The sequence below is a fragment of the Anolis carolinensis genome, chromosome 4, assembly GCF_035594765.1.
Source record: "Anolis carolinensis isolate JA03-04 chromosome 4, rAnoCar3.1.pri, whole genome shotgun sequence".
NCBI lineage: Eukaryota > Metazoa > Chordata > Lepidosauria > Squamata > Dactyloidae > Anolis > Anolis carolinensis.
Window position 1 is genome coordinate 61,423,447 of NC_085844.1, and position 27,547 is coordinate 61,450,993.

Sequence of the window (27,547 nt, forward strand, 5' to 3'; positions counted from 1 at the left end):
CTATTCTGGAGAACAGGGCTTGAATCCCCATCTCCACCACATCCAGGCCATGAAAACCCACAGGAAAGTCACACTCTTAGCTTCAGAAAACCTTATACAGTAGAGTCTCACTTATCCAAGACTCGCTTATCCAAGGTTCTGGATTATCCAAGGCATTTTTGTAGTCAATGTTTTCAATATATCATGATATTTTGGTGCTAAATTCATAAATACAGTAATTCCAACATAACATTACCGCGTATTGAACTACCTTTTCTGTTAAATTTGTTGTATAATATGTTTTGGTGTTTAATTTGTAAAATCATAACCTAATTTGATGTTTAATGGGCTTTATTTTATTTATTTATTTAGAGTATTTATATTCCGCCCTTCTCACCCCGAAGGGGACTCAGGGCGGATCACATTACACATATAAGGCAAACATTCAATGCCTTGACATAGAACAAAGACAAACACAGGCTCTGAGCTGGCCTCGAACCCATGACCTCTTGGTCAGAGTGATTGGTCTCAGCTGGCTGCTCACCAGCTTGTGCCACAGCCCGGGCCTTTTCCTTAATCCCTCCTTATTATCCAAGATATTTGCTTATCCAAGGTTCTGCCAGCCCGTTTAACTTGGATAAGTGAGACTCTACTGTAGTAGGTTTGCATTAGGTTCACTCCATAAATTGGAAATAACTTGAATGCACATAACAACAAACAAAAATAGAAGTCATACCTCATGCTATCCCATTATATGGATTTGTTTCTCTGTACACCTAATGTGTTCCAGTAATTACATATGGGCACATATATAAAATATAACCAGTTTCATTATCTGGAAACAATAATTACATATGAATGCATGAATGACTGAAATCCAGAACTTTTATGAAAAAGGGAAGCACTGTTGCAAAAAGCTATGCTATTCCACCACAGTTTTATTACACTTTCTCCCCCATGGCCACCTGTTGTCATTATACAATATGCGAGTTACCTGATAAGTATGGTTAGCTATGAATGCTGCAACAAGCAGTTTTGTTGGTGCATAGACCAGTTCCATAAAAACTTCACATAAACTCAGAAATAATTTATTATTGTAGTGTTAACTCAGCAACAAGAAGGTAATTTTCTAAAGACAGATGGGTATGAAAAATGAAATAAGTAAATGAAAAGTAAAGCCCATATGCTCTTTCACTACACTGCATTGATGAAACACAATAGGTTTTTTTAAGGATATAAACTAAAATTTATGATGGCTATACTAAATATTATTGCACTAAGATGTATTTGTATTGTTCACTTAGAAGCTTGATTTATTTCTGCCTGAGAGAACTCAGAGATGGCTTCCACTGGAGAAAAACAGAGGGGCATTACTCTGCTGTCATTTCTGAATCCTCTTTATTGGTTTGGCATTTTAAAAGTTCAAATGTTTTTGTTCTTTTCTGTTATAGCTGCAGACATGCTGTCAGCTTTTATCCCCAGGTCTTCAACTGCTGTCAAATACTGGCTTAATTTGTCATGAAAAAAGCAGCACTCAGATTTTACAACCTGTTGGCTTATTGATTGTTACTACAACAAAATAATTGCAAATATTGAATTGGATCTGGAATCTGCCTTCCAGCAAAGGGCGAAGTTTTTTGGAAGACCCACCCCCAGCATTTTTGCAACTCTTCCCCATACCTTCATCACCACCTTTCTTCTGGTTCTCTTCATATAGTATTTTCAGGGAGCTAGAGCTTGGGGGAAAATTAAAATTACATGTGTAGTTAAGAATTTAATAGAAAAGAGGAAAGAGCGCTGTCCTGGCCATTAAGTAGAGTGAGTTGGCTACCGCAGGTGCAGCACATTACGATACCACCCCCTAAAGGCATCTGAAAGACAAGCAGAAAACACTTTGGTTACTGGCTTTATAGAGGACGTTGTTTTGTATTACTAGTATCATTTTCTACAATGGGGAGTACATGCTGAAACTTAAAAAGAGCTACAGGCAAAGTGCTGCAAAGCAAAGATGGGGGAAAGCAAGCATGGGAGAGGTGAATAATGTTAACAATGATGCATAACCTCCTAATTGGATTGCTAAAATTAATTGTCCAAGAGAAGATGACACACAGGTTTAAATCAATGCAAAATGCAACTGCTAGACTGTAAACAAGAATGTTAAAAAAGGCTCGTATGATACTGGTCTTAAGGAAATTACATTGGTCTTCCACTTGCTTCAGGAGCTGTTCAAAACAGAGTTCAAGTAGGCAGTTCAGTACCCAAATGTTTGAGGGGAAAAACCCCTTTCCTTGGCAGTACCACATGATTTTCAGATCTTGATTACATTAAGTTGGGCTGTAAGGTGGGTTTATTTCCTGTGCATTTTAGCTAATTAAATATCTTTTTCTGTTTTACTGCCACTTAAGTTGTTTTATAGCAGGTCTGCACAATCTGTGGCCCTCCAGCTGTTTTGGCCTCTAACTCCCAAAACTCCTGGCCATTGGACAAGCTGGCTAGGGCTTCTGGGAGTTGGAAGCCAAAACAGCTGGAGGACAGCAATTTGAGGGGCTCTGTTTTATAGAATTGCAAGAAGCCTCACAGACCATTGAGTCCACCACACACACACACCACATAGGACCTGGGTAAAACATCCTCAGGATGTAGCTGTCCAACTTCTTTATGAAGATGTCCAAAAAAGAGGGCCCTACTACATGTCAAGGGAATTGGTTCCATTGCCAAACCTGTCTTATTGTTAAGAAATTCCTTCTAAAATTCAGTTGAAATCTACTTTATTGTAATTCAAATCATTTGATCTGCTCCTATCCTCTGGGACAGCAGAGAGTAGGCCTGCCCCCTCTGGCAACAACAAAACTATCAATAGCAACAAATCTCAACTTAATTACATAATTAGTTAAAACTATTACCAGCCAATGCAAAATGACTTCCAAAAACAACACCAAAATATGTTTAAGACAAAGATATTGGATACAAATCCTTAGTTGTGGATTGCTGCAACAATATATATATTTCAGTTGGGACAGAATTCTATTAATGTGGACCAAAACTCTGTATAGCCTACAGTGTAGTGACTTGAGGGTTATAGCCTACAACTATCTGTATTTGCTAACAGTCTCCCATCCAAATACTAACCAGAGTTAGCCCTGGTTAGAGTCCAATATGAAATGAGATCTGGTGCCTTTAGGGCAATAGTTCTCAATCTGTGGGTCCCCAGATGTTTTGGCCTTCAATGCCCAGAAATCCTAAAAGCAGGTAATCTGGCTGGGATTTCTGGGGGTTGTAGACCAAAACACCTGGGGACCCACAGGTTGAGAACCACTGCTTTTGGGCTTTGTTGGGTGCCTTCACAACAACATGGGTTTCTCACCGAGGTTTGTTTGCCTTTGCCTTCCTCTGAAGCTAATGGTGCATCTACACTGTTGAATTAATGCAGTTTAGCACAATTTTAACTGCTATTGTTCAATGCTAAGGAATCCTCGGTTTTGTAGCTTGGAGAGACCTCAGCACTCTTTGGTAGATAAGGCTAAAAGCCTTGTAAAACTAGAACTCCTGTAAGTAAAGATAAATGTTTTCCCCTGACATTAAGTCTAGTTGTGTCTGACTCGGGGGGTTGGTGCTTATCTCCATTTCTAAGCTGAAGAGCCAGCGTTGTCCATAGACACCTCCAAGGTCATGTGTCCATCATGACTGCATGGAGTGCCATTACCATCCCATCGGAACAGTACCTATTGATCTACTCACATTTGCATGTTTTCGAACTGCTAGGTTGGTAGAACTCCCAGAATGCCCCAAAATTCAACCGTGGGTATTAAAGTGGTGTCAGACTGCATTCATTCTACAGCAGGGGTGTCACTCATTTTCATCAAGGACCACATCAGCCTTATGGTTTCTATCAAAGGGTCGCAGAATCCATGGACAGAGAACCCATGGATGCAGAGGACCAATTATTTTTTTTTACATAGTTGGAGCTGCCCTTTAATCTTAACCCAATTTGGCTCCCCAGATGTTATTGAATGACAACTCCCATCACTTTTGATGCAGACTTTAAACTGAAATTAGAGAGGGACAGTTTTACAATTAACCAGTTTACAAATTAAGAAGGTTATTACTTTTCACTCAATGCTATGCAATCCTGGGATTTGTAGTTTGGAGAGGCACCAACATCCTTTGGCAGAGAAAGTTCAAGACCTAGTAAAACTACAGCCCCCATGATCCCATAGCATTGAACTAAGGCAATTAAAGTGGATTCATTCTACAGCATAGGTGCATCCTAAGATTTTATTTTCCATCACTGGAAGCTTTGATGCTCTAACACTTTTGTTTTTAAAGAATGGATTCTAAGCAGGCAGCTTACTTACTTACTTAGGTGATCCCTCGTTGTCTGAGTATGATGGCCTTCCAAGTTTAGTGTCGAGGTGTTGCATAAGTAGATGACTGTAGAGCCATATTCTTGACCTGCATGTTCTTCCACAGTGAGGACATAGGTTTCCAGGTGGTAGGGCAGTCCCAGTCAGGCTTGACACACCTTCATCTTAGTACATTTCTCCCTTTTGCCCTCTATTCATGCCTCTTCAAATTCCAGAGCACTGCTGCTCACAGCCAACCTCCAGCTAGAGTGCTCATGGGCCAGGGCTCCCCAGTTCTAGGTCTCTATGCCACAGTTTTTAAGGTTAGCTTTATGCACATCTTTAAATCGTATTTCCTATCCACCAATATTTCGTTTTCTGTTTATGAGTTGGGAGCACAGTAACTGCTTTGGGAGACTGTGATCGGGCATTCGGGCAATGTGGCCAGTCCAGTGGAGTTGATGGCAAAGGGACATTGCTTCAGTGTGGTGGTCTTTGCTTCTTCCAGCACACTGACATTTGTCCACCTGTCTTCCAAAGAGATTTGTAGGATTTTTTGGAGGCAACGTGAATGGAATCGTTCCAGGAGTTGAGTGAGACATCTGTTGACAGTCCACGTTTCACAGGCATATAATAGGTTTGGGATGACAATATTTATTTTATTTACAGCATTTATATCCTGCCCTTCTCACCCCGAAGGAGACTCAGGGCAGATCACAGAACATATACACGGCGAACATGCTGTTAGACATACAGGACAGACAACAGATAGAGGTATATGTCGGCATTTTTCCAACTTCAGCGTCCTGGAGGTTGTGTTTGATTCCAGCCACAGGGTGGTACTGTCGCTCCATCCTCTATGACCAGGCATGGGCAAACTTTGGCCCTCCAGAGGTTTTGGACTACAACTCCCACAATCCTAACAGCCTACCGACTGTTAGGAATTGTAGGAGTACTGTAGTCCAATACCCCTGGAGAGCCAAAGTTTGCCCATGCCTACTCTATGACAGTGGTTCTCAACCTATGTGTCCCTAATAACTGGTAAACTGGCTGGGATTTCTGGGAGTTGTAGGCCAAAACACCTGGGGACCCACAGGTTGAGAATCACCTCTATAACGATGAGCCCTTGATCATAGACATTTCCTCCTGTTCTTTGATCACCAGCATGTTCTGGTATTTCCTTTTTTATAGTGCCATAAAAAACCTTCCCGCTTAAGCGGGGCCTCGTTTCTCTACTCACAGCTGTTTTCGAACTGCTTAGGTGGACAGTGAGCTGGGTTGAATGTCAGATGTTTACCTTGACCCGGGCTCGAGCTACGGTACCAACCTTTCGGTTAGTAAAGATATATTGCTGCTGGTGATTAGCTAGCTGTGCTAAAGCCCAGCCCCTTGATTTACCTAAGGTCACCTGGTGGGTTTTGTGACCAAGCAGAGACTGGTTTCCAATCATAGTACGATACTCAAACCTCTACAATTGATAATAAACAATAGATAATTACTTGTTCTGTGTTTTGGCCTGTTCTTGATAAACTCCCATCTCAGTGAGGCTGAAGGCGGGATCCACTCCAGATTGGGTCCATGATGTCTGCCGCTCTCTGGTCCCTTTTGTCCCAGTTTTGAAATTCCTGCCTTGACAACCAATCCAGCATCTCTCTCTCTCTTTCCCTTTCAAGCTGTTTAAATGCCTTGATGTTAGTAAATTGACACAACATGTCTTTAGAGCAGCATGGGCAAACTTGAGCCCTCCAGGTGTTTCGGACTTCAACAGCCTACTGACTCTTAGGAATTGTGGAGGTTGGAGTCCAAAACACCTGGAGGGCCGAAGTCTGCCCATGCCTGCTTTAGAGGTAAGATGGGGATATCAATGCCTTTTCTTCCCCAAATACATGGCCAAACTTGGCCAAAACTCACAACAATCCAGCCATGAAAGCCTTTGACAACACACACTCTGCTTCATTCGGAAAAATGCTACACTCGCAGAGCTCAATGTTGACTTTTGTGGAGAGGTGACTGCCAAGGTAGCAGAAATGGCCAACATCTTCTAATGTGGCGCAGGCTGGTGAGCAGCCAGCTGCAATAAATCACTCTGACCAAGAGGTCATGAGTTCGAGGCCAGCCCGTGGCAGGGTGAGCACCTGACAATTAAAAATAAAATATAGCCCCTGCTCGTTGCTTACCTAGCAACCTGAAAGATAGTTGCATCTATCAAGTAGGAAATTAAGGTACCACTTATAAAGTGGGGAGGCTAATTTAACTTTTTACGATTCCATAAACATCATCCAGCCGCCACTGAAATGAGGAAGTGCCGTCGTAGTGGATGATGAAGCAGCTGCTCCCCCCTGCGGCCGGAATCGAACATCCCCTCAGGAGAAGGTTAAATTGCCTCTGTGTCTGTCTCTGTCTCAGTTCTATGTGTATATGGCATTGAATGTTTGCCTTATATGTATACAATGTGTGATCCGCCCTGAGTCCCCTTCGGGGTGAGAAGAGCGGAATATAAATACTGTAAATAAATAAATAATGTGAATGTGAAGCTTAGGCGGCTGAGGGGGAAAAGGAAGGGGCCTGAGGTAGGCTGTTAGAAATGGTGGAAGTTGAAGTCCAAAACACCTGGAGGGCCAAATTTTACTCATGCCTGACCTAGCCTGAAAGGATTTTTAAAGAACTGTGTTGGCAGGAATCCGAAAGATGTGAACCAACTGGGACGACTGGCTGTTCCCGTTGGATTTCTGCCTGTCTCTCCGACGGCCTTGGCGCCTTTGTAAGATCTTCTCTTTGGAGCGCAAGGCTTTGTGGCCACAGACCTCCCTTCCTGCAGAGGGCGCTGCTCCCCTTGGCCGCGTTGACATCCGGGCATTGCTCAGGCCGAGGGGGAGAGTGCGCGCGCGCACAAGCGAGCGAGAGGGAGAAGGCGAGAGAGCCGGGCCTGGTCGGGGCCCAGTCCTCCGCCGCCTGAGTGGATGGAGCCGGGCGCTGGGCTACAGCAGCCGCCGCCGCGGAGGGGGCTGGGGCTGGGGCCGGGCCTGGGCGGAGGAGGGGGCGGCCTGGGCTCGGCCGGGGGCTCCCCGTCGCTCTCGGGGCCCCAGTCCCGCCGCAGGAAGCAGCCTCCGCGCCCGGCCGACTTCAAGCTGCAGGTCATCATCATCGGCTCGCGGGGCGTCGGCAAGACCAGCCTCATGGAGCGCTTCACCGACGACACCTTCTGCGAGGCTTGCAAGTCCACCGTAGGTAGGGCCGGCACGCTAGGCTTCGCTTGACTCTGAGGCTCTCTTCTTCCAGCCACCATTTTTCTTTCCTGCCTCTTGGAAGAGTTTTGTAAGCGACCCCGATACAGATAATAAAAATAATGAACTAATAATCACTTTATTTATTGTTACCATCTTCAGCTTGCGTTGCTGTGAGTTGCGTTGCTGTGGCAGTAGGGCCATGTTTCAGAAGCATTCTCTCCTGACGTTTTGCCCATATTTACGACTAGCATCCTCAGAGGTTGTGAGATATATTGGAAACTAATTAAGTAGCGTTTATATATCTGTGGCGCGTCCAGGGTAGGAGAAATAACTATTGATAAAAACAAATACAGTAGCGTCTCACTTATCCAAGCTAAATTTGCTTGGATAAGCAAATATCTTGGATAATAAGAGGAATTAAGGCAAATTAAGCACCAAAACATCATGTTATACAACAAATTTGACAGAAAAAGTAGTTCAATACGCAGTAATGTTATGTTGTAATTACTGTATTTCCGAATTTAGCACCAAAATATCATGATATATTGAAAACATTGACTACAAAAATGACTTGGATAATCCAGAAACTTGGATAAGTGAGGCTTGGGTAAGTGAGACTCTACTGTACATCTATTCCAATTATTAAAGAGAGAGAACTATTGTCTGTTTGAGTCAGGTGTGATTGTTTCAGTTGACCACCATGATTAGCATTGAATAGCCAGCCATTCAGCATCAAGGTCTGACTGCTTACTGCCTGGGGGAATCCTTTGTTGGGAGGTTTTAGCTGGCCCTGATTGTTTCATGTCTGGAATTCCCCCTGTTTTCAGAGTGTTGTTCTTTATTTACTGTCCTGACTTTAGAGTTTTTTAAAATACTGGCAGCCAGATTTTGTTCATTTTCATGGTTTCCTCCTTTCTGTTGTAATTGTCCACATGTTTGTGGATTTCAATGGCTTCTCTGTGTAGCCTGACATAGTGGTTTCCAATATACCTTACAACATCTGAGGATACCTGCCATAGATATGGACAAAACATCAGGAGGGAATGCTTCTGGAACATGGCCATACAGCCCAGAAAACTCACAGCAATCCAGTGATGCTGGCCATGAAAGGCTTTGACAACACATCTCCAGCTTGTTGACAAGCTGGAAAGTGTCCAGAGGAGGGCAACTAAAATGATCAAGGGTCTGGAGAACAAGCCCTATGAGGAGTGGCTTAAAGAGCTGTAACTGTTTAGTCTGCAGAAGAGAAGGCTGAGAGGAGACATAATGAGAACCATATATAAATATGTGTGGGGAAAGTCATAGGAAGGTGGGAGAAAGCTTGTTTTTTGCTGCCCTGGATATTAGGATTAGGAGCAATGTCTTTAAACTACAGCAAAGGAGATTCCACCTGAACATTAGGAAGAACTTCCTCACTGTTCAGCAGTGGGACTCTCTGCCTCGGACTGTGATGGAGGCTTCTTGGGGGCTGGCTGCTTTGAATGCGATTTTCCTGCTTCTTGACTGGATGGCCCACAAGGTCTCTTTCAACTACAGTAGAGTCTCACTTATCCAACACTCACTTATCCAACATTCTGGATTATCCAACACATTTTTGTAGTCAATGTTTTCAATATATCATGGTATTTTGGTGCTAAATTTGTAAATACAGTCGAGTCTCACTTATCCAACGTAAACGGGCCTGCAGAATGTTGGATAAGTGAATATGTTGGATAATAAGGAGAGATTAAGGAAAAGCCTATTAAACATCAAAATAGGTTATGATTTTACAAATTAAGCACCAAAACATCATGTTATACAACAAATTTGACAGAAAAAGTAGTTCAATACGCAGTAATGTTATGTTGTAATTACTGTAATTACAAAATTAGCACCAAAATATCACAATGTATTTAAAACATTGACTACAAAAATGCGTTGGATAATCCAGAACGTTGGATAAGCGAGTGTTGGATAAGTGAGATTCTACTGTACAGTAATTACAACATAACATTACTGCGTATTGAACTACTTTTTCTGTCAAATTTGTTGTATAACATGATGTTTTGGTGCTTAATTTGTAAAATCATAACCTAATTTGATGTTTAATAGGCTTTTCCTTAATGCCTCCTTATTATCCAACATATTTGCTTATCCAACGTTCTGCCAGCCCGTTTATGTTGGATAAGTGAGACTCTACTGTATATGATTCTATACTCCCCACACCATCTCCCCACGGGGACTTGGAGTGGCTTACAAAGATGTAAATAACACAACAATAATCAAAACAATGATAATAAAACAACCAGTTTAAATAAAATTCAACACAAGTAACTGAACAATCCATAAAAGTGAAAAAGTAAACAAAGCATGTGAAATTAACAATAGACATTGTACAAGTTGTATGGTACACTTTCCCTGCAGCTACACTGTAGAGTTTAGTACAGTTTGACACCACTTTAACTGACCTAACTCAATGTCATTGGAATTATAGTTAAAGTGGTTAGGGTGCATCTACACTTCAACAACCATGGCTCAGTGTTATGGATCCCTGGAAGTTATAGTTTAGTGAGGCACCAACACTCTGGTGTTTTTGACTATAACTCCCAGGAATCCTTAGCATTAAGCCATGGCTGTTGAAGTGGTGTCGAACATCACTAATTTTACTCTGTAGATGTACCCTAACTTTTGTAAACAAATCCTGGACACAGCTGTAACTTTGACTGTAAATGAATCCTGGAAACTTAACTGAGAGAGTAAAGTCCATAGCATCAGCTTTCCTAGACTGAAAGTGCATCCAATGGTGCTAAATATACATAGAAATAGTGGCCAAGATTATAAAAGATGTGGGAACCAAGGCTTCATCTGTATACTGGAGAATCAACTTTTAATTGCCAAGACTAAATGCTGAGGAATCGTGGGAGTTTTAGTTTGGTGAAATACCAACACTCTGGCATAGGAGGCTAAAAGATATTTTAAAACTACAACTCCTATGAGCCATAGCAGGTAGAGATGGATTGTCAAATTGTATTAATTCTGCAGTATAGCTGCACACTAAGTCTACTTCCTCAGATGCCTTAGGGTACATCAACATGGTAGGATTAATGCAATTTGACACCACTTTAAGTGCCTTGGCTCTGATATGGAATCATGATAGCTGTAGTTTTACAAAGTCTATATTTAGTCTTCCTTGCCAAAGAGTGCAGGTGCCTCACCAAGCTGTAAATCCCAAACTATTCAATTCTGTAGCATTGATCCAGTTAAAGTGATGTCAAACTGTATTCTACAGTGTCATGCCTTCTGAGTCTACTTCCTCAGATGACTCAGACTTAAGTCTTGAAAGCTTATGCTGCCAACTTTTTTCTCACACCTATGGTGCATCTACACTGTAGAATTAATGTAGCTTAACACTGCTTCAACTGCCATGGCTCAATGCTATGGATTCCTGGGATTTGTTATTTGGTGAGGCACCAGCAATCTTTCACAGAGAAGACTAAAGGCTTTGTAAAACTACAGCTATCATGATTCCATAGCATTGTGCCATGGCAGTTCAATTAATTGTATACTAGATACACTCTTAAGTCTCTAAAGTTCTACAATTTTTTTGCATACTGATATTCCAAATTAACACAGCTGTGCCTTTGGGGTTAGTGTTGTGTACAATTCCAGATTCTGTTCAAATTGCGGACATCTCTAGCAAAACGGGTTTAGGATGTGAGAGGTCGAGTATCCCTTCTCCAAAACACTTGAGCTTATTTTTTTTGGATTTCAGATTCCCCTCCTCCACCATATTTTGGAATATTTGCATATACTTGGGCTCTCTTGGAAATGGGAATCAAGTCTGAACATGAAATTCATTTATGCATACAGTATATACATAGCCTGAAAGTAATGTTATATTTTTCATGACTTTGTGCATGAACTATGCACAAAATTATGGCTATCTCAGTCACTCACATCAGACAATTTGGATGTTGGAGCATGTTAAATTACAGATCAGGGATATTAGACCTGTACTAATGTTACTTTGTTATGTAAGTAAAATTCTGTTTTATCCATATGGATGCTGTGCTACTTTCATTTTAGCTTAACAATGTATTGATCATTGTATTGAGCTGGCAATAACTAAAACATCTGCCTAGTTAAGGGGGTGGGCAGATTCCATGTTATCAAGCACTAGGAGAGGGATGAAAATAAAACTGCCAGTACCATGCTGATGGAATAATCTATAATGTCTTTATGTTTGGAGAACCATGAATTATGCTGTACCTCAAAGAGGATGTTGGGTGAAAAGAACCATAAGAAAACACACACAGTTTTGATGAAGTTCCTATAATTGCTGCACAATCTGTGTCCGTTGCTACCACAACACCTCATCACACTGGGGCATATTGCCCCTTTGTAGCATTTTGGGGATGAGGCCTGCTGAGTGCCATCACATGACGCTCGGCAGGCCCTTCTCCATTGATGGCCAAAGTGCCAAGGAAGTGTTGAAAGACGCTTCCTTGACCACCACACTTGGATAAGTGTTTTTCTGGTAGCTCCAACAGAGCTAACTGCATTTTTACCTATTTCCGTCATGTGTTGCTGCCCTTTCCCCTCTCTGATAGGGACAGGAAGGGCACCAACGCGCCTTGTCCCATTCCCCCAGTGATGGAAGGAGGGAAGGCAAATGGGGCGCCTCACAGGGGGGAGCGACATGTGAAGCGGTCCACAGATATAATCCTTAATCTTCTTTTTATGATAATTTTTTCTACTTGTTCTGTAAAAAGGTAAAAGTGAATCAGTGAAAAGTTCTGAGGAATATCCACATAGTAGTAGTGGCAGTGAGAATGTGAATACATTGGCAGCATCTTTTGAATGATTTCTTAAGTTCCAAATACAGTTTTAAGAAACATGCCTTGTGATACCTCTGTTCTCTTTATAGGTAATGTGGGATTACTATTCTCTTAAAAATAACTTCTACTATGTTCAGTTATACATATTTCCAGCAAGCCTGCCATTATTGATTTTTCAGAGAAGGTTGCAATAGAACTTACTGAAACATTATTTGAAAAATCATTAGCCTTTAAGTACTAACCGCACTTGAAGATTGAAAATTGTAGATTACTTGGTCCTATATGCAGATGTTAATCTTAATCAAAGTAAACCCATCCTGTCAATGGAACAAGTGCTGACCAAGTTCTCACTGATTTAGTGGGTACACTTGATAGGAATAACAATTTGATTAGGTTTTTAACTGAATGCAATGATAATGATTTTCATGTAAATATTTGAAAAAGGCATGCTTTGCATTTCCTCAGCTAATGAGAAGGTGATAATTTGTGTTGTGAAACAGGAAATATTACTGTGCTTGGTTGCAAAGAAACATGAAGCTGGAAATTTAAAATAGTTGCTCTGCAAAGTTTTATTCTAAGTTATAAATGACACTTTAAATTCATTTTCAAGCTCCCAAATGGACAAATAAAGCAATTTAAGGAAACAAAAATGTGGAAGCACCCAGTATAACTAGCAGAAATCTGGAAACACATCTCAAGGATGGTCAGTGAGGAATGACCTATGAGAGCATACACCAAATAGGATCATTAATTGGACTTTAAAATCACAGGCTAGACCTATTTTTTAACATTTCCCTCATAATGGTTCTTTCTGAATTTGCCTACTGTTACCAGTAAATACCCCAAATTTTATTTAGTTTGAGATTAGTTTGTAACTTAACATTTTGAATAAAATCGGAATGTGGCCTTGTATTATTACTGCAGATTATTTGGATTACTGTTGTATGTTTACCTTCTTGGGTGTAGATCCTGTTGAACCTAGAAGTAAATCATACTGAGTAAACATGTGCAGGATTGCACTGTTTTGTTTCTTATAATAGCAACTTACTAGTAATCATCTGTGAGCTAAGTTTAGAAACTGGAAGCAAAGATTGCAGAAGTGGATGCTTAGTGGTTCTTCGTCATAGAAAGGAATACAGGACTTCTAATTTTAACCTTTTATTTGTTCAGTATATAATAATTTTGTTTAGCACAATTGAATTCCCCTTTTAACATCTGCATGCATTTGTACCAAGTATACATTTGTATACTTGGTACAAATAGAGACATAAGATCCTGAACTGTAAGGGGCTACTTTGCTTTTGTCACTTTCTTAAAAATAGGAAAAAGTAATACAAACAGAATAAACTATCAATATCAGCAAAACAGAGAAAATTATTTTGTCTTTTTTAGTCCTCCATAGTGTCAGCCAAGGCTAGTAACTGTAATGATCACATAATGTGCCTTTAAAAATAACTTGGGAGATTAAATACACAAGTGTTTTGTTTTAAACATTTTATTTACTATTATGGCATTCCATGATTCATTTCTTCCATTTTCAAATGTCCTAGGTTTTTTTCCCTAGGAAAGGGCTTTGAAGAAGAAAAAAAATGAGTTTCCTTTCAAGACATTCATATTTCTGGGTAGAAAATAAAGATCAAGAGGAATAATATGTTAAGATGCATGTTAAAATAACTGGTGTGCTAATAAAGCAGGCACCAAACACTAAAAATGAAAGAGGGATATCTCGTACACTTAGATCTAGGCCATTTCTTCCAATTGAAAACACAAGGTACAGTAGCTGTTAACTAGTAAAAATCAACAGTGTCCTGTATTTATAAAGTTGTGATCAAAACATGATGGGAAAAATGTCATTTCATAATGAGAAATGGAGTAAGAGTTGTGCCTGTTATTGCCCTTGTCAGAATTCAATTGATGTCATTCAGTAAAAAAAAAAATTATCAGTGCTAGCTTGAAATGTAAACTAAATAATCCTCTTAATATGTTTTTCATAGGCATCTGTGATACTGATAGTTACAAAGCAAAGTACCGAATCAAACTGTTTTGTAAATACTGCATGCTGTGACAATTTTGTTAGACACTTCAATGAGAAAGTAGTCTGTATTAGTTTGGAAACTTATACCACCATTAACACAAAGTCTGAGCATGTAAAGTACTCCAGCTGATCAGGTCTCCTATGACCAGTTTATGGGTGTTGCAGCTTGATGACGTGGATATGATGCTTGAATTATTCTGTTCTACCACATGTATGGTTGACGCTTGTCCATATTGGCTATTAAAAACTAGCAGAAGAGAATTGGGTGGGCCCAGGATGTGGTAAATGACTATGTCAGGGCAAGACATCCGCTACCTTGAGGACTTCCTTTGACCCAAAATATGTGAGAATTGCAGATCTCACTGCTATTTGGCATATCACTGAGCATATGAAGCTGGACAATTTCATATATTCTTGGAGGAAACACATTATTTCATTTCAGTATCATTTCAGGCCAGACTTAGTTTCTCTAATGTGTTCTGGATAGAAAAACAGCAGGAGTACTACTGTTAATCTTCCTTGATCTATCAGTGACCTTTGACTTTAGGGCATGCTAAAATGTATTGAAATTAGGTAAGATTTACTTTTATAGGTTGGCCATGATGTTAAACTGTTATAGCAGAACAGTAGCAGATAAAGAAAGATTATGTTAAAACTGATATTGTTCCTACTGGGAAGATGTATGGTAGGTTTTTTTTTCTTCGTACTAGCAGTAGGGACAAACTGTTTGAGTAAAATTATAAGTGCTAGGCCTTTGCACTTGTTGAAATATAAGTCCTCCATTTGGACTGTTTATACGTGAACACATACAAATTTAAAGCATGCATGTATTAATTTACCACTTATCCCATTTCTTTTATTTATTGTATTTTATTTATAGGTGTTGATTTTAAAATCAAAACAGTAGAGCTAAGAGGAAAGAAAATTAGATTACAGATTTGGTAAGTAAAAAACTGCAACTTGAAGAATGCTGATTATACATTTTGCATTTTAGCGTGGTTTCAGTCTACTTGTTTAATATCATTAACTGTTGTAAGCTGAGTTAACTTTTTGCCTACCTTCTGCTGCTGCTTTTTCTCTCCCTCACACAGCCTTAAAAATAAGCTGCAAAGTTGAAATGTAGCAGTGACAAGGGTGGATGGCCTGCACATTTATTAAAGAAGTTTTAACTTTGGCTTTTAGCTAAAAAGGCTCCCAAAAAGCAAACAAAGTAGGCACCCAAATTTAATAATTTCTAAGCTGAAATAGATTTTGACATTTATTTTAATATGAAAATGCAAAAACTTTTAATATAGTAAGACAGCTGGATAGTTGATTTTTCTAATAGGAAATTAGTAGTTATCTTGCTCCAGGTTCCAGCTCTTCTGAAATTAAATACTGTTTAAATCAGAGATGGGCAAAGTATTGTCCCCAAACCTCACTTTTGTAGACTCTGAAACTCCTCATCAATCCTCCAAAAACCCCTGCTCATGTATTCCTTTAACAAAAAGCACACAATTTTCAGCTTATTTTTCCTAAAAATTACTCAGAACCCCCACCTCACCCAAAAATGCATGGAAACATTCTGTAGCACCTCAGAGTCCTTACATTTCCTTCTGTAGCCATTCTGGAAAACGTAACAGAAAGAGACATGACTGTATTTCGAGTCACTGTGGCCAGGTTTAGAGAAGTGCAACTGAAAAAAAATGCGTTTGGAGACAGGATTTTAATTCATATTGCATCATGTCCTTTGTCTTCAAGTCAGTAAGGTTGTGTGCTATATTGCTTTTGGATGTGTAGCGGTAGATGACCTGACTGTGCCATGACACCTTGCACTTGTTTGGAATAAAGCAATACCTTAACAAGACATTTAACATCAAGTTTAAAACAATTTCCAAAGAAAGAGAAAGAAAATATTGTGCCTGGCTCATAGATTCCTTGAAGCCTATCCACAGACCCCCAGGTTAAGAGCCCTTCTATTGTATCATGAGATAATACATTGTAGTGTAGTGCATATTACTGTTGGGAGAGAATAAACCAGCTGTGCTTTCAAGAACCTAATCCTACAAATTTCCTGATGGCTTCATCCTAGTTTATTATTAGTACTAGTGCTTGGCAACTGCTAGACTTGCTAACAGCCAGTAGAAGTGGGGAAAGAAACTTTGGTGGTTGTTTGAATGACATCACTGGCATAAGCTGGTAATATTTAACTTTTGCATAGATGTAGTGAATTCAGTTTACTAACTCCTCTTGGCAGGTCACCATCAACTCTGTTTGTCGCACCATGTGTTTGTCTTGCTTCCATCTGAGTTAATTGGTGTTGCATCTTTCGTTCATCCGTTACCTAATACTTGAAAGTTACTGGCATGACTTCATTCCTCATCTGTGTCCCCATCTGGATTCGTATGGCCTCAGAGTTGGTATTTGAGCCAACATGATGGTTAGCAAGGGTCTACTGAAGCTGACATGAGGTAATGTAGATTTTCAGTGTGCCAATATCTGACAGTAAAATTAACTGGTTTTGTGGCTCTTTTAAACTGTTGTTTCACAAACATTTTAGCATTTGAAGTCATGGCAGTTCTGCAGTAGGTCAAATCATTTGACCTATTTCAGTGGATGCTCAGTACACATAACTGGGTTCCTGATAGGATGATCTTCTGGCCCCGAATTTGTTTATCCTCTGTAACTGGTATCTCCTTTGGGTTTTTTTAAAATCTCATTTTATTCCCTAGTTGAATATTGTGGCTAATCTAGTGAATGCTGCCATATGAAAAGAAAGTAAATTCCATTAAGAATAATGTTATAAGAGGTTTCTTAATATTGTACATATGCATAAAGCTATGATTTCCAGTCACTAGTTCTCCATGTACTCTATTGTACACAAAGTTCTTTGTGCAGGGGTTAATTTATTAATTTCAGTGGAAGAATTAGATTGACATACGTAGCAGATGTGCATATGAATCTTCTGCTATTATTGGAATTAATGGTGAAGAGGATTCCATATGACATAAATGTAGCAAACATGGTTTCCCTAAATGATACACAATGTTTATTTTATTTAGATATTATTTAACCTCAGTACTGTAAATATATACATCTTCCGACATACACAAACACTTTCAATTAGATGCTAATGTTGCTTAACTTTTCTAGGAACTCGTCTTTATCTGGTAGGATTATACAGTGACTGAAAGGAATCCATGCTGCCAATTTGGCAAACGCTTTTCATCACATTCTAGCTGCTATAAAAACAAACCTGGTAGTTCTACATCTTGACTACTTTCCAAGATATTTCAGTTTGTGAATATCTAGCAATCATTATTTGAAAAGAAAACTTGTAATTTTCCCCTACAATGTTTGGGAAACCTTCACAAGTTTTAAATCTGGATACCCCTTCAAACAAAGTTTTAATGCACAGTAGAGTTTGTATGCAAAGTATAGGTAAAGGTATAGGTACATCAGAGGTGAGCGACCAGACATGTTTGTATTGCTGCCTGTACTGCATGTAATGTTCAGGCACTTAAAACAATGGGTTTTCCTTTTGTATTTCCCTTCTGTGTTTTTCTGACTTTCTCACAAAATACCAATGCCTAGGTATCATGTTTGTACTGTATGTCAAGCATGCCTACATACTTCAGTCTCATTAAAAGTGTTTGCTGAGACATTCCTTTTATATTTAATTCTTCCAGGGTTATTTCAGAGTTAAATGTTTTTGTGACAAGAATGTCAAGGAGAACTGAATGGTAGTATTGCTGTTCATATTTCCCTTTTTTATATCCTGTATGCTTGGGGTTTTCTTTACATTTTCATTATAAGTGTTTGAGTTTAGTGATCATTTTTTTCCCAATTGTGAAATATATGTAATAGAGAATAGAAACATTTTGCCGATCTAGGCAAAGTTTTGATTAAAGTGTAAAGCAAGCAAAATTTTCTACCTCTCATAAATTTAGTACTGCTTAAAATTATTCCTCGAGATTTTTCAAAGCTGTTTGATAATGTTTTTGGGAAAGTGCATAGAGAGTTGAAATAGGGAGAGAAGATCACATGAACCTGCAGTTTTATTCCTGGAAGCAGTTTCATCAGAAAATGTATCCTGTCGATTTCTGGCCACAAATCTTGAATAAAATGTAGTTACTGAATTTCTGCTTGTTTGTGTAATAGAAACAAGTACAAGATTCCTCTCATTTCACAATATTGATGGAACTGTAATATTTAACATGGGTACAGCTGTAAGTGCAGAATGCTTATGAAAGTCATTTCACTATTGAACAAACTTGTAGAATATTCTCTTTGACCCTGTTTATCTGTGGTATTAAAGGAAAGGATGAGTGCAGAAGTAATGTTTATGTAACTTAACGTTTTGTAAAGAAGAGAGTAAATGGTTCTCTGATTACTCTCCCTATCTAAGTAGAAAGTAATGTTTGCCCATAATGCATCTAGTGGATTTGTCTTTAAAAAGATCTTTCATGAACAGATTTATAGAATAGCCTTTATCTTTGACCCTGCATTGGATATCATACATCCTCTGCTTAAGGATTATCCATAACTTTTGACTCCCTAAACTGGAAATGTTAGATAGGTGCTGCTGTTGCTTTTCAGTGCTGTTAGGCACAGATTTCATTTGTAGAAAGGGAAAAGCATCCAAAGCAATGTACGTAGAATGCTGCATGTATGTTGACACACTTATGTCCTACATTTTCTACTGCAGTTTCTTAGACAGCTCCTGAATACTGGGGTGAGGTAATCCAGGCTGAAGTGTGGCATTGAAAGGCAGTTTTATTCTTCCCTCCCCCGTGCCAAAAATCAGTGTACTTACTACTATACATACAAAGCTGTCCTCTTCAAGAGGGAAGCTGCTTATTGGTATAAGTGGCAACTTCCCTTTGTCAGAACTTCAGGGTAGCAATTCCTTATAGATGGGGAGGTTTAAACCTTCTTCCTACTTACATCCCCCTCAATGCTTGCTATGTGCATAATAAAAATTATATACTACAATAGATAAGACAAATGTTAGATCAAAAATCATTGTAAAGGAGCCTTCTTCATTTTCATAATGTCAAATAAGGATCTTCTAGCACTTATATCAAGTGCTGGAAGATTAGAAATTGGGAAAACATGGAAAACAGATATATTTAAATCACATTGAAGCCTTTTATTGTTTATTGTACACAACTCATATTAATTCTGGACTTAAGCCACCTTTGGATCAAGCTCTCTTTTAGAAAGACAATGAAAGCATGTACTGGTGGAGAGGAGAATTCCCAGGTCTTTATAGCTTTCAGTAATTTGCATTCAGCCATGAGTGTCTAAAACAATGTAATTCAAGTTCCTTTGTGTCATAAAATGCCCTAAAGGCCTAAAGAAATAGATCTTGTGTGATTTTGGAAGCTAAGCAGGATCAGCCTTACTTGTAACTTGAATGAGAGACTACCATGGATACTAGGTGCTATAGATTACATTTTAGAGGAAGAAATAGGCGCAACCATCTCTGAGTATTCCTTGGGTAAAAAACGCCTATAAAATTCATGGTACATCAGTAGACAACAAGATGATTTTATGGTATTCTGACATTTGTGATGTTTATTTGATCCGATGTATAGAGAATAGCATTCATTACCATTAATGATACGCATTTTTCCTGTTTATACTGACAATAAGGAAGAGAATGAGAGTGATATATCTGGTTAGATCAGAAGTTTGCTAACTACGTATAAGGAAAATTTGTAGAAAGTAGGAGCTTTTTATTATTTTTGTAGCCATTCTTTGTTCTTACAGAAGGACATATAGGGACAGTGTCACTATAGGAAGGAAGAAGGGAGATGGAGAGAAAAAAGGGAATTTAGCAGCGCCTTTAAGACAAAGTGGTTTTTATTTTAGTGTGAGTTTTCATGGATATAAACCTCTCCAGTTGCAGTACAAGATCACTATAGGGGAAGTTGAAAGTAAAAATAATGGAAGTTTGACATTTGTTTCTAATACTAAGGCATTGAACAACCCCCTGCCCCCCCCCCCACTTCATCATATAAAATATGTTATATAAAATTATGTTGAATAGATAGGAATTATGAAGAAATAGGTTTGAAGCTAAGGTGTATGGCTTGGTGCTGTGAATTAATGGAACTGCTGTTCTCACATCAGTGTCTTGCATTGCCATAGGAGATGACAGGTGGAAATGATGCTATGTTGGCTGACTTAGCCGACTGGAACCACTCCTTCTGTCTCTCTTATGAAATCACCCCACATCTACATTTTTCATGTCTTATATTCTTGTGCTTAGTCTTTTGAATTTAGTTGTTTTTTTAGTGCAGCCCTAGCATTATTTTGATTTATTCTTTTCTTCTTTTACCGTGTTTCCCCTAAAATAAGACACTGTCTTATATATTTTTTTAGCTCTAAAGACCCCCTAGGTCTTACTTTCGGGGGAGGTCTTACTTCACTCTCTTCTCCTCCACCACGGCAGCGGTGTGCAGGAGAAGGAGCGAAAGAGAGCCTTTGCACCCGGGAAGGAGAGGAAGGGACCCCTCCTCTCCTTCCCGGGTGGCGAAAGAGAGCGCCTTCGCCGCCCGGGAAGGAGAGGAAGGGCCGCCTAGGTCTTACTTTCGGGGGGTGTCTTATATTAGACAATCCCCCCAAATTTCTACTAGGTCTTATTTTATGGGGATATCTTATTTTTGGGGAAACACAGTATGTATGTATGTATTCATTCATTCATTCAATTCATACCCATCTTTCCCCTACCAAGGTACTCAATCTGATTTGGGTTACAGGTTTTAAACTGGCAAGAATGTTCTATTATATGGGGTTTGTCATGTACGTTCACAAACTGGAATTTTGTTTTGGACCCTTGGCAATAGTGTATATATCTTTGCCATCTACAGTCCTTGATACAAATGATGAGGTCTGTCTTTGTGCATCAGGTCAATTTTTAAGGTAAAAGCAGATACAGATTTCACATATTTCTTGCCATAAAGACCTGTGATGTTTTGCTTAAGTAGTCAAGTTATTATTTGCTGCTACTTCTTAGGGACACAGCAGGCCAGGAAAGATTCAACAGCATTACCTCAGCTTACTACAGAAGTGCCAAGGGAATTATATTGGTGTATGATATCACAAAGAAGGAGACGTTTGATGATTTGCCTAAATGGATGAAAATGATTGATAAGGTAAGGCTCAGTTTCTTAAAATAAGCAGCATTGATTTGGTTGATTTTATACTTAAACCAGTACTAATGTTGGACTTGTTTCTGGCAGCATATTCTTAAGAGTAAAATCCTGAAAAAATGTAACCTGCTTTTTAGACTTCTGAGTATTTAACATTTCCAAACTGCTTTATACTTACAAGGGGTGAAGATTGATAACCTGGTGTCCTCTAGATGTTTTGTCTTGAAACAGCCTATATGCCCCAGCTGAGATGGCCACTAATGGGGTCTTATGGGGAAATAGCCCAAAACATATTTGGGGGGGGGGGGGTCCTACCACACATCTTGATTACTATAGATGTTGTTGACTACTATGAATATATTCTGTCCTGATCCTTTCTTAAAGTTATACAATATCTGTTATAGTTGGTAAGCAAGCCAACAATTCTAAGATCACTGGGGTGTTGTGTGGTTTCCAGGTTGTATAGTCGTGTTCTGGCAGCATTTTCTCTTGATGTTTCACCTGCATCTGTGGCTAGCATCTTCATATCCTCTGAAACTTCCAGCCACAGATGCAGGTGAAACGACAGAAGAAAAGGCTGCTAAAACACAGCCCAGAAACCATAACACCCTAGTGATTCCAGTTGTGAAAACCTTCAACAATTCTAAGATGAAACAAAAATAATGTATATACTGTGAAATAGTAGACGAAATGGAAAATGAACAGAAAATACAGTAATTTGTTATAACCTGTGGTTTAAATATATATTATAATTATATAATATAATTATTGTATAACTTCATTACAGCATAAAATCTAAAATCGAAGCTTATCGCCTGGGGACATTTTATACTTTTGTTTGTCTTTTTCCCATAGTATGCCTCAGAAGATGCAGAGCTTCTACTGGTTGGAAATAAGTTAGACTGTGAAGTGGACAGAGAAATTAGCCGACAACAGGGAGAAAAAGTAGGTTAAATGAATTGAAACACAAGTCACTCTGGGGTAGATCACAGAAGCTTAACATTTGATTGGGTTGTTTGTTAACATTTGATTGGGCTAGCTTTCCTACTTTTCACGTATTATTTACTTGATACATTTCTTGAAAATTGTTTCCTTTGTGTAGAATTTCATATTAAATCTATTATTTCTTTTTTATCTGATAATTCTTGATGTTCACCTTTTCAGAAGACCTGAGAGTTGGCTTCTGTAAAAATCTATCTTGGATCATGTGGTTTCAATAATACATGTGGTACCTGAGCATATTTCCATTGTTAACCAGCATGTTTGCAGTCATTTGAAATAGGATGGTGCAGTTGCCCAAATCAAAGAAGCCTTGACCATGCAGACATTGTTGAAATATTGGGGACCTCTGGAACTAAGATGAACTAGTCTGAGAAATCCCCTTCCTTGTCAGAACCTGTAGTTGAAAAACCCATTGCATATATCTCGTTTCAAAACAGTTTCATGTATACAGAAACACAGTTACAATGCAGTTCACACACACAGCATTTACAACTTCGGAACAGGGTAATAATCAAATCTTAAGGATCAGACCAGCCCTGGGTTTTATTAGTTGGAATTCAACCTCTGTCACACAGAGTCAGACAAGAAAAAACCACAGGAATATTTCCTGCACTACTTTCATATATGGCCTGACACTTTTAATCCAGATTACTGCTCCAAATGTAAAAGTGATGCATGAAAGATATCTTTAGTGTATGAAAAGAAAACATTTGCAGAAGCCCAACTCTTTAACACTGCAATACCTCTATAGCTTTGTAAACCCTAGTCAAGATAAACATTAGAAATCTATGCCCAGTACTTCTTCAATAACATCAACCATTCATTCTTGGAACAGTAAACAACAAAAACATCTAAAAGACACATGGACTCCAACCTTGTCCGAAATAGTAGCAAATAGGATAATTTACCGAATGATGTTCACAGAATTTATAGTCATTTATTTATAGCAACTTTTGCTTTTCATTTTTGTCCTAATGAGTAGGTAAATAGATCACTTGATTTAAGTTGTTGTAGAATGAATGAATGAGACTTTATTTCTGTCCTGCCCTAACTCCCCAAAAGCAATCACATTTTGGCTAAAAGCAATCACATTGAGCAAGGCCAAAAGCTTCTTACCATCTTTTTTTCTTCTCCCTATTAGTTTACTCAGCAGATAACTGGGATGCGGTTTTGTGAAGCTAGTGCCAAGGATAATTTTAATGTTGATGAAATATTTCTGAAACTAGTTGATGACATCCTTAAAAAGGTAAAGTGTTTCTATACTTACAATGTCCTATACCCTACACTCATAAGCAAGAACCATTGAGTTCAGTGGTTCTTCTGCATATAGGATTGCGTCCTCAAAATCCTGACGGTTTTAAAGTACTGCTCACTGATTTCTTTACTTATTCTTAAGTTACCATAATACAGCAGACAGTTCATCAGAAGGATACTCTGCTGCACGGCTTGTTTCAGTTTTAGTACTTAATGTTGCCATAGGAACATGCCTCAATGTAGTCGCTAAAATTTTTTTTGTTCATTTCACTGATAGGGAAGAGGAGCTGTACTTTAGTTGATGATTTACATTGACTTTAGTTGATGATTGCATTATTTGCTGTAAGGCACACGTGACGAACAATCTGTGAATAATAAATTCATGAAAGCATGGTGGCTACAATCATAAAAATAATCTCCATAAATTATAATTTGCAACGTAACTGATTGCTACATTTTGTTATTACAATAAATTCACTGTTATGTGAAAAAATGTTTACCTGTGAACCTTTACATGTAAAGACCTGATTTAAAACAAATTCATATTGTTTATCCACTAAAATCTGAATGTATGCGAAGTTATGAAAATAGTTTGTATTTATACCTTTATAGATTTAACTAAATAATATATTGTAGAATTCTGCATCGGATATTATTTACACTGGGTTTCTTTTCTTTTCAAGATGCCTTTGGATGTAATAAGAAATGAATTGTCCAACAGCATCCTGTCTTTACAACCAGAACCAGAAATTCCACCAGAACTGCCTCCTCCAAGACCTCATGTCCGCTGTTGCTGACTTGCTGCTTTGTCCAGAGTGGAAGCCATGAGCGGGAGGAAAGAAAAAAGGAAAGGAAAGGAAAGCAGCACCTGTACTACTCTGCACTACAATCATGTGGCAGTTCCTTGTTGCACTTTGATTCAGAGTCAGAGCTACACACTACTTTGTAAATATGCAAATATGCAAACCTGGGTAGGAATCGGCTGTTAACTGGTTAAGCGTTGACCTTCTCCCAAGTGTTTTTTCACTCTTCTCCCCCAGCACTATAAATATTGTACATTTGGCTGGGAAATACAGCACTCCCAATCCTAGAATGTAAGAAATTAAATCCATACTTATTCTGAACATAAATGTTGTAATAGTATTTGATATAAAACCAGATCTCTTCTAGTATATGGTGCTTTGCTAGCTTTTCTTAAGATGGTTTTTAAAATTTAGATTTACGTGTAATAATGCTTTCTTGAGCAGCATTGTCTCCCACAAAAGATCATGTTTACTACAGCATCATAAAATTACTGACAGCACAATCTTGTGCGTGTTTACTCAGTACTAAGTCCTGTTGTGGTTGTTGAGACCTAGGGAATTAACTTCTACATAAGGGTGCAAAAGATTGCATCCTGAGATTTTAAAACACTAGATTCTGATGCAATCCATTCAGTTCATTGGAGCTTTCCCATGCAGTTCTGTGCAAACTTTACTGAAATGAATGGGGATTGTGTACCACTAGAGTTCAGCATATCCAGTCCTAAACACACAGGCAAATGTTATCTGCAAAACTCCTTTATTATTCTTTATGATAGGTCATGTTTATGTGTACTGAGGTGATGCATTCTGTGCAGTTTTTAAAAAAGAAAAATTGCCACCATGCAGAGTTGTTTTCCTCAAACACAGATTAGCTAGCAATCAGGTTCTGTATAAAACAGAGATATATTTGCAACTTATTTTAAAAAAACAATATTTTTTAAAAGAACAACACTGCTGCTGCCCTAGACAAATTCTTTTAAAATCATTTTTAGGACAAAACATTTTCCTCTATTGAAGAATATATATGTTTATTTGTCTGACAAATATGGGAAGATGACTTCTGTTACATATAGTTTTTCTAATAGGTAAGCTTATTCCCATCAAATATGCTGTGCTAAAAACTTTTTGTCTGAATGAGTTTGTGAACCATATCTCTTTTGGTATATCTTTTATTAAAACTGCACTGTATAGTCTAGCTGTGGTAAACCAGTAGCTACGTATTTGAATAACTTGATGTGTCCTAAATGTTGTGGTAATGAAAAGCATTGTCGTTTTCAACTAATGACGTGCCAATAAAATTTTGTATTTATGAATGACAATGAAACTGCATCTCTTATTAGAATTCCAAATAGCAATGGTTGGCCAAAAAAGGAAGATACATTATGAGGGGAAAAATTCTAGATATTTTAACTTTCTAAATGGATATGTCGATTTATAGTATAATTACTCAAATTCAGTGAGATTCTTGATAAATCAATGACTGCAGCCCTAATCAAACTTATTATATAAGACTTGCTTGCTGCAATATCCCAGTGGGCTTCATGGAAGCATTAGTGACTTGTGGACTATGAAATAGGACCACTGGATTTTAATAACCAAATTGCTGCTTTTACCTTTCACTGCCCAAGTCTCTGTCATGTATGCAGAGCAATTTGTGTGACTGTCAGTGTGCTCCACTGACTTTCCTGATGTCTTGTCTTCAGGGTCCTGTGCAGTATTAAAATGTTAAATCATTGGTTGTAGTTTAAATGTACAGTTAGTTGATCTTGATCTTGGAATACCTCTTTTGGATCATACAGTTTCAACTAATAAAAGATGCACAATTGAAATGTATTTCTGCTACCACAATGTGCCTATACAAGTGTCAATCTTCACACAGATTATCATGTGGCTTTCTATAGTACTGACCAGATGAAGTTTGCCATTTTTGTAGCACTGGTAGGACTTGTTATAATGCTGTGGGCAATAACAGTGAAAACAACTTATGAATAGTACGTTTAAACCTTACAAGCATTTAGGTGATTTTCCTGTATTTAAAAACATCTGGTTTTTTGCCTTCAGTTCTTAAATAAAATGTAAGAAAAGAGTTTGAGAGAAATGTTTATATCTTAACATAATCTATTTCATCTTGTACATCCATTAAAGGAGTTTATTCTCCCCATATGAATTTTAGATTATTCAAAAACATTAAAAGTGTTGAACATATTGTTCAGTGGAATTACATATCTCAGTTGTTTCCAAGGTCTGTGTTAGACTAACCAAAAAGGGAGGGAAATGATGGTCCTAGCTATGAACAATAGTTTCTTTGTCAAAAATTTATTTGTAATGCATAGCTGGGAGAAAGGGATGATATTAGTCCCTGATCTACATATTGTCTTGATACTGTACATGAGGAAAGGTGTGCATACTATTAACAGCTTCTGCCAGATTTTTACCACAAAAATCACACAAGATCCAGAAAGAACATGCTTCGAGGCATTTGTAGATCCTCCAGCACAACTCTGGTATGATTTGGCTGGAGGTCCAAGCCCTCTCCAAATAAAAGAGTTCCAGATTCCTGGAATGGTTTTCTTGTGTAACACATGACCCCACGGTACATAATATTGGGGAAAGACATCAGTTATTCAGAACTCTGAAATAAGTTTATTCCATAATGTTTCTGCCTATCAAGTTTTTGCATAATGTGCAGAGTACTTTTACCAAATTAAAAAAGTATATGCAATTTTATTTTGAAATGGTGGTAGCACTTAAGCAGAGAAATAATGGAGAAAATTTGCCACCGTGTTGGGGAATTTATCTTAATTTTTGCAATATGTGGCCTGCAATTCTGTATCAGGAATAAGTTATTTTAGCATGCCTTTATTTCCAAGGCAGATTTCTTCAATCTCACATTTTGTATAAGATCTTAGTTTTGATTCCTTTAGTTCTCATCCATGAAATCAGTTATG

General features: G+C 38.4%; 1 protein-coding gene across 1 annotated transcript; it reads left to right on the top strand.

Annotated features, from left to right (window-relative positions):
- Nucleotides 1–7,185: 7,185 nt before the first annotated feature.
- On the top strand, nucleotides 7,186–26,685 carry rab12 (RAB12, member RAS oncogene family). Its single transcript, XM_003225674.4, has 6 exons — nucleotides 7,186–7,550; nucleotides 15,282–15,342; nucleotides 21,405–21,543; nucleotides 22,396–22,485; nucleotides 23,684–23,788; nucleotides 24,480–26,685. Exons 1-6 carry the CDS (start codon nucleotides 7,283–7,285, stop codon nucleotides 24,591–24,593), a joined length of 777 nt encoding a protein of 258 aa, XP_003225722.1. The 5' UTR covers nucleotides 7,186–7,282; the 3' UTR covers nucleotides 24,594–26,685.
- The last annotated feature ends 862 nt before the right edge of the window (nucleotides 26,686–27,547 follow it).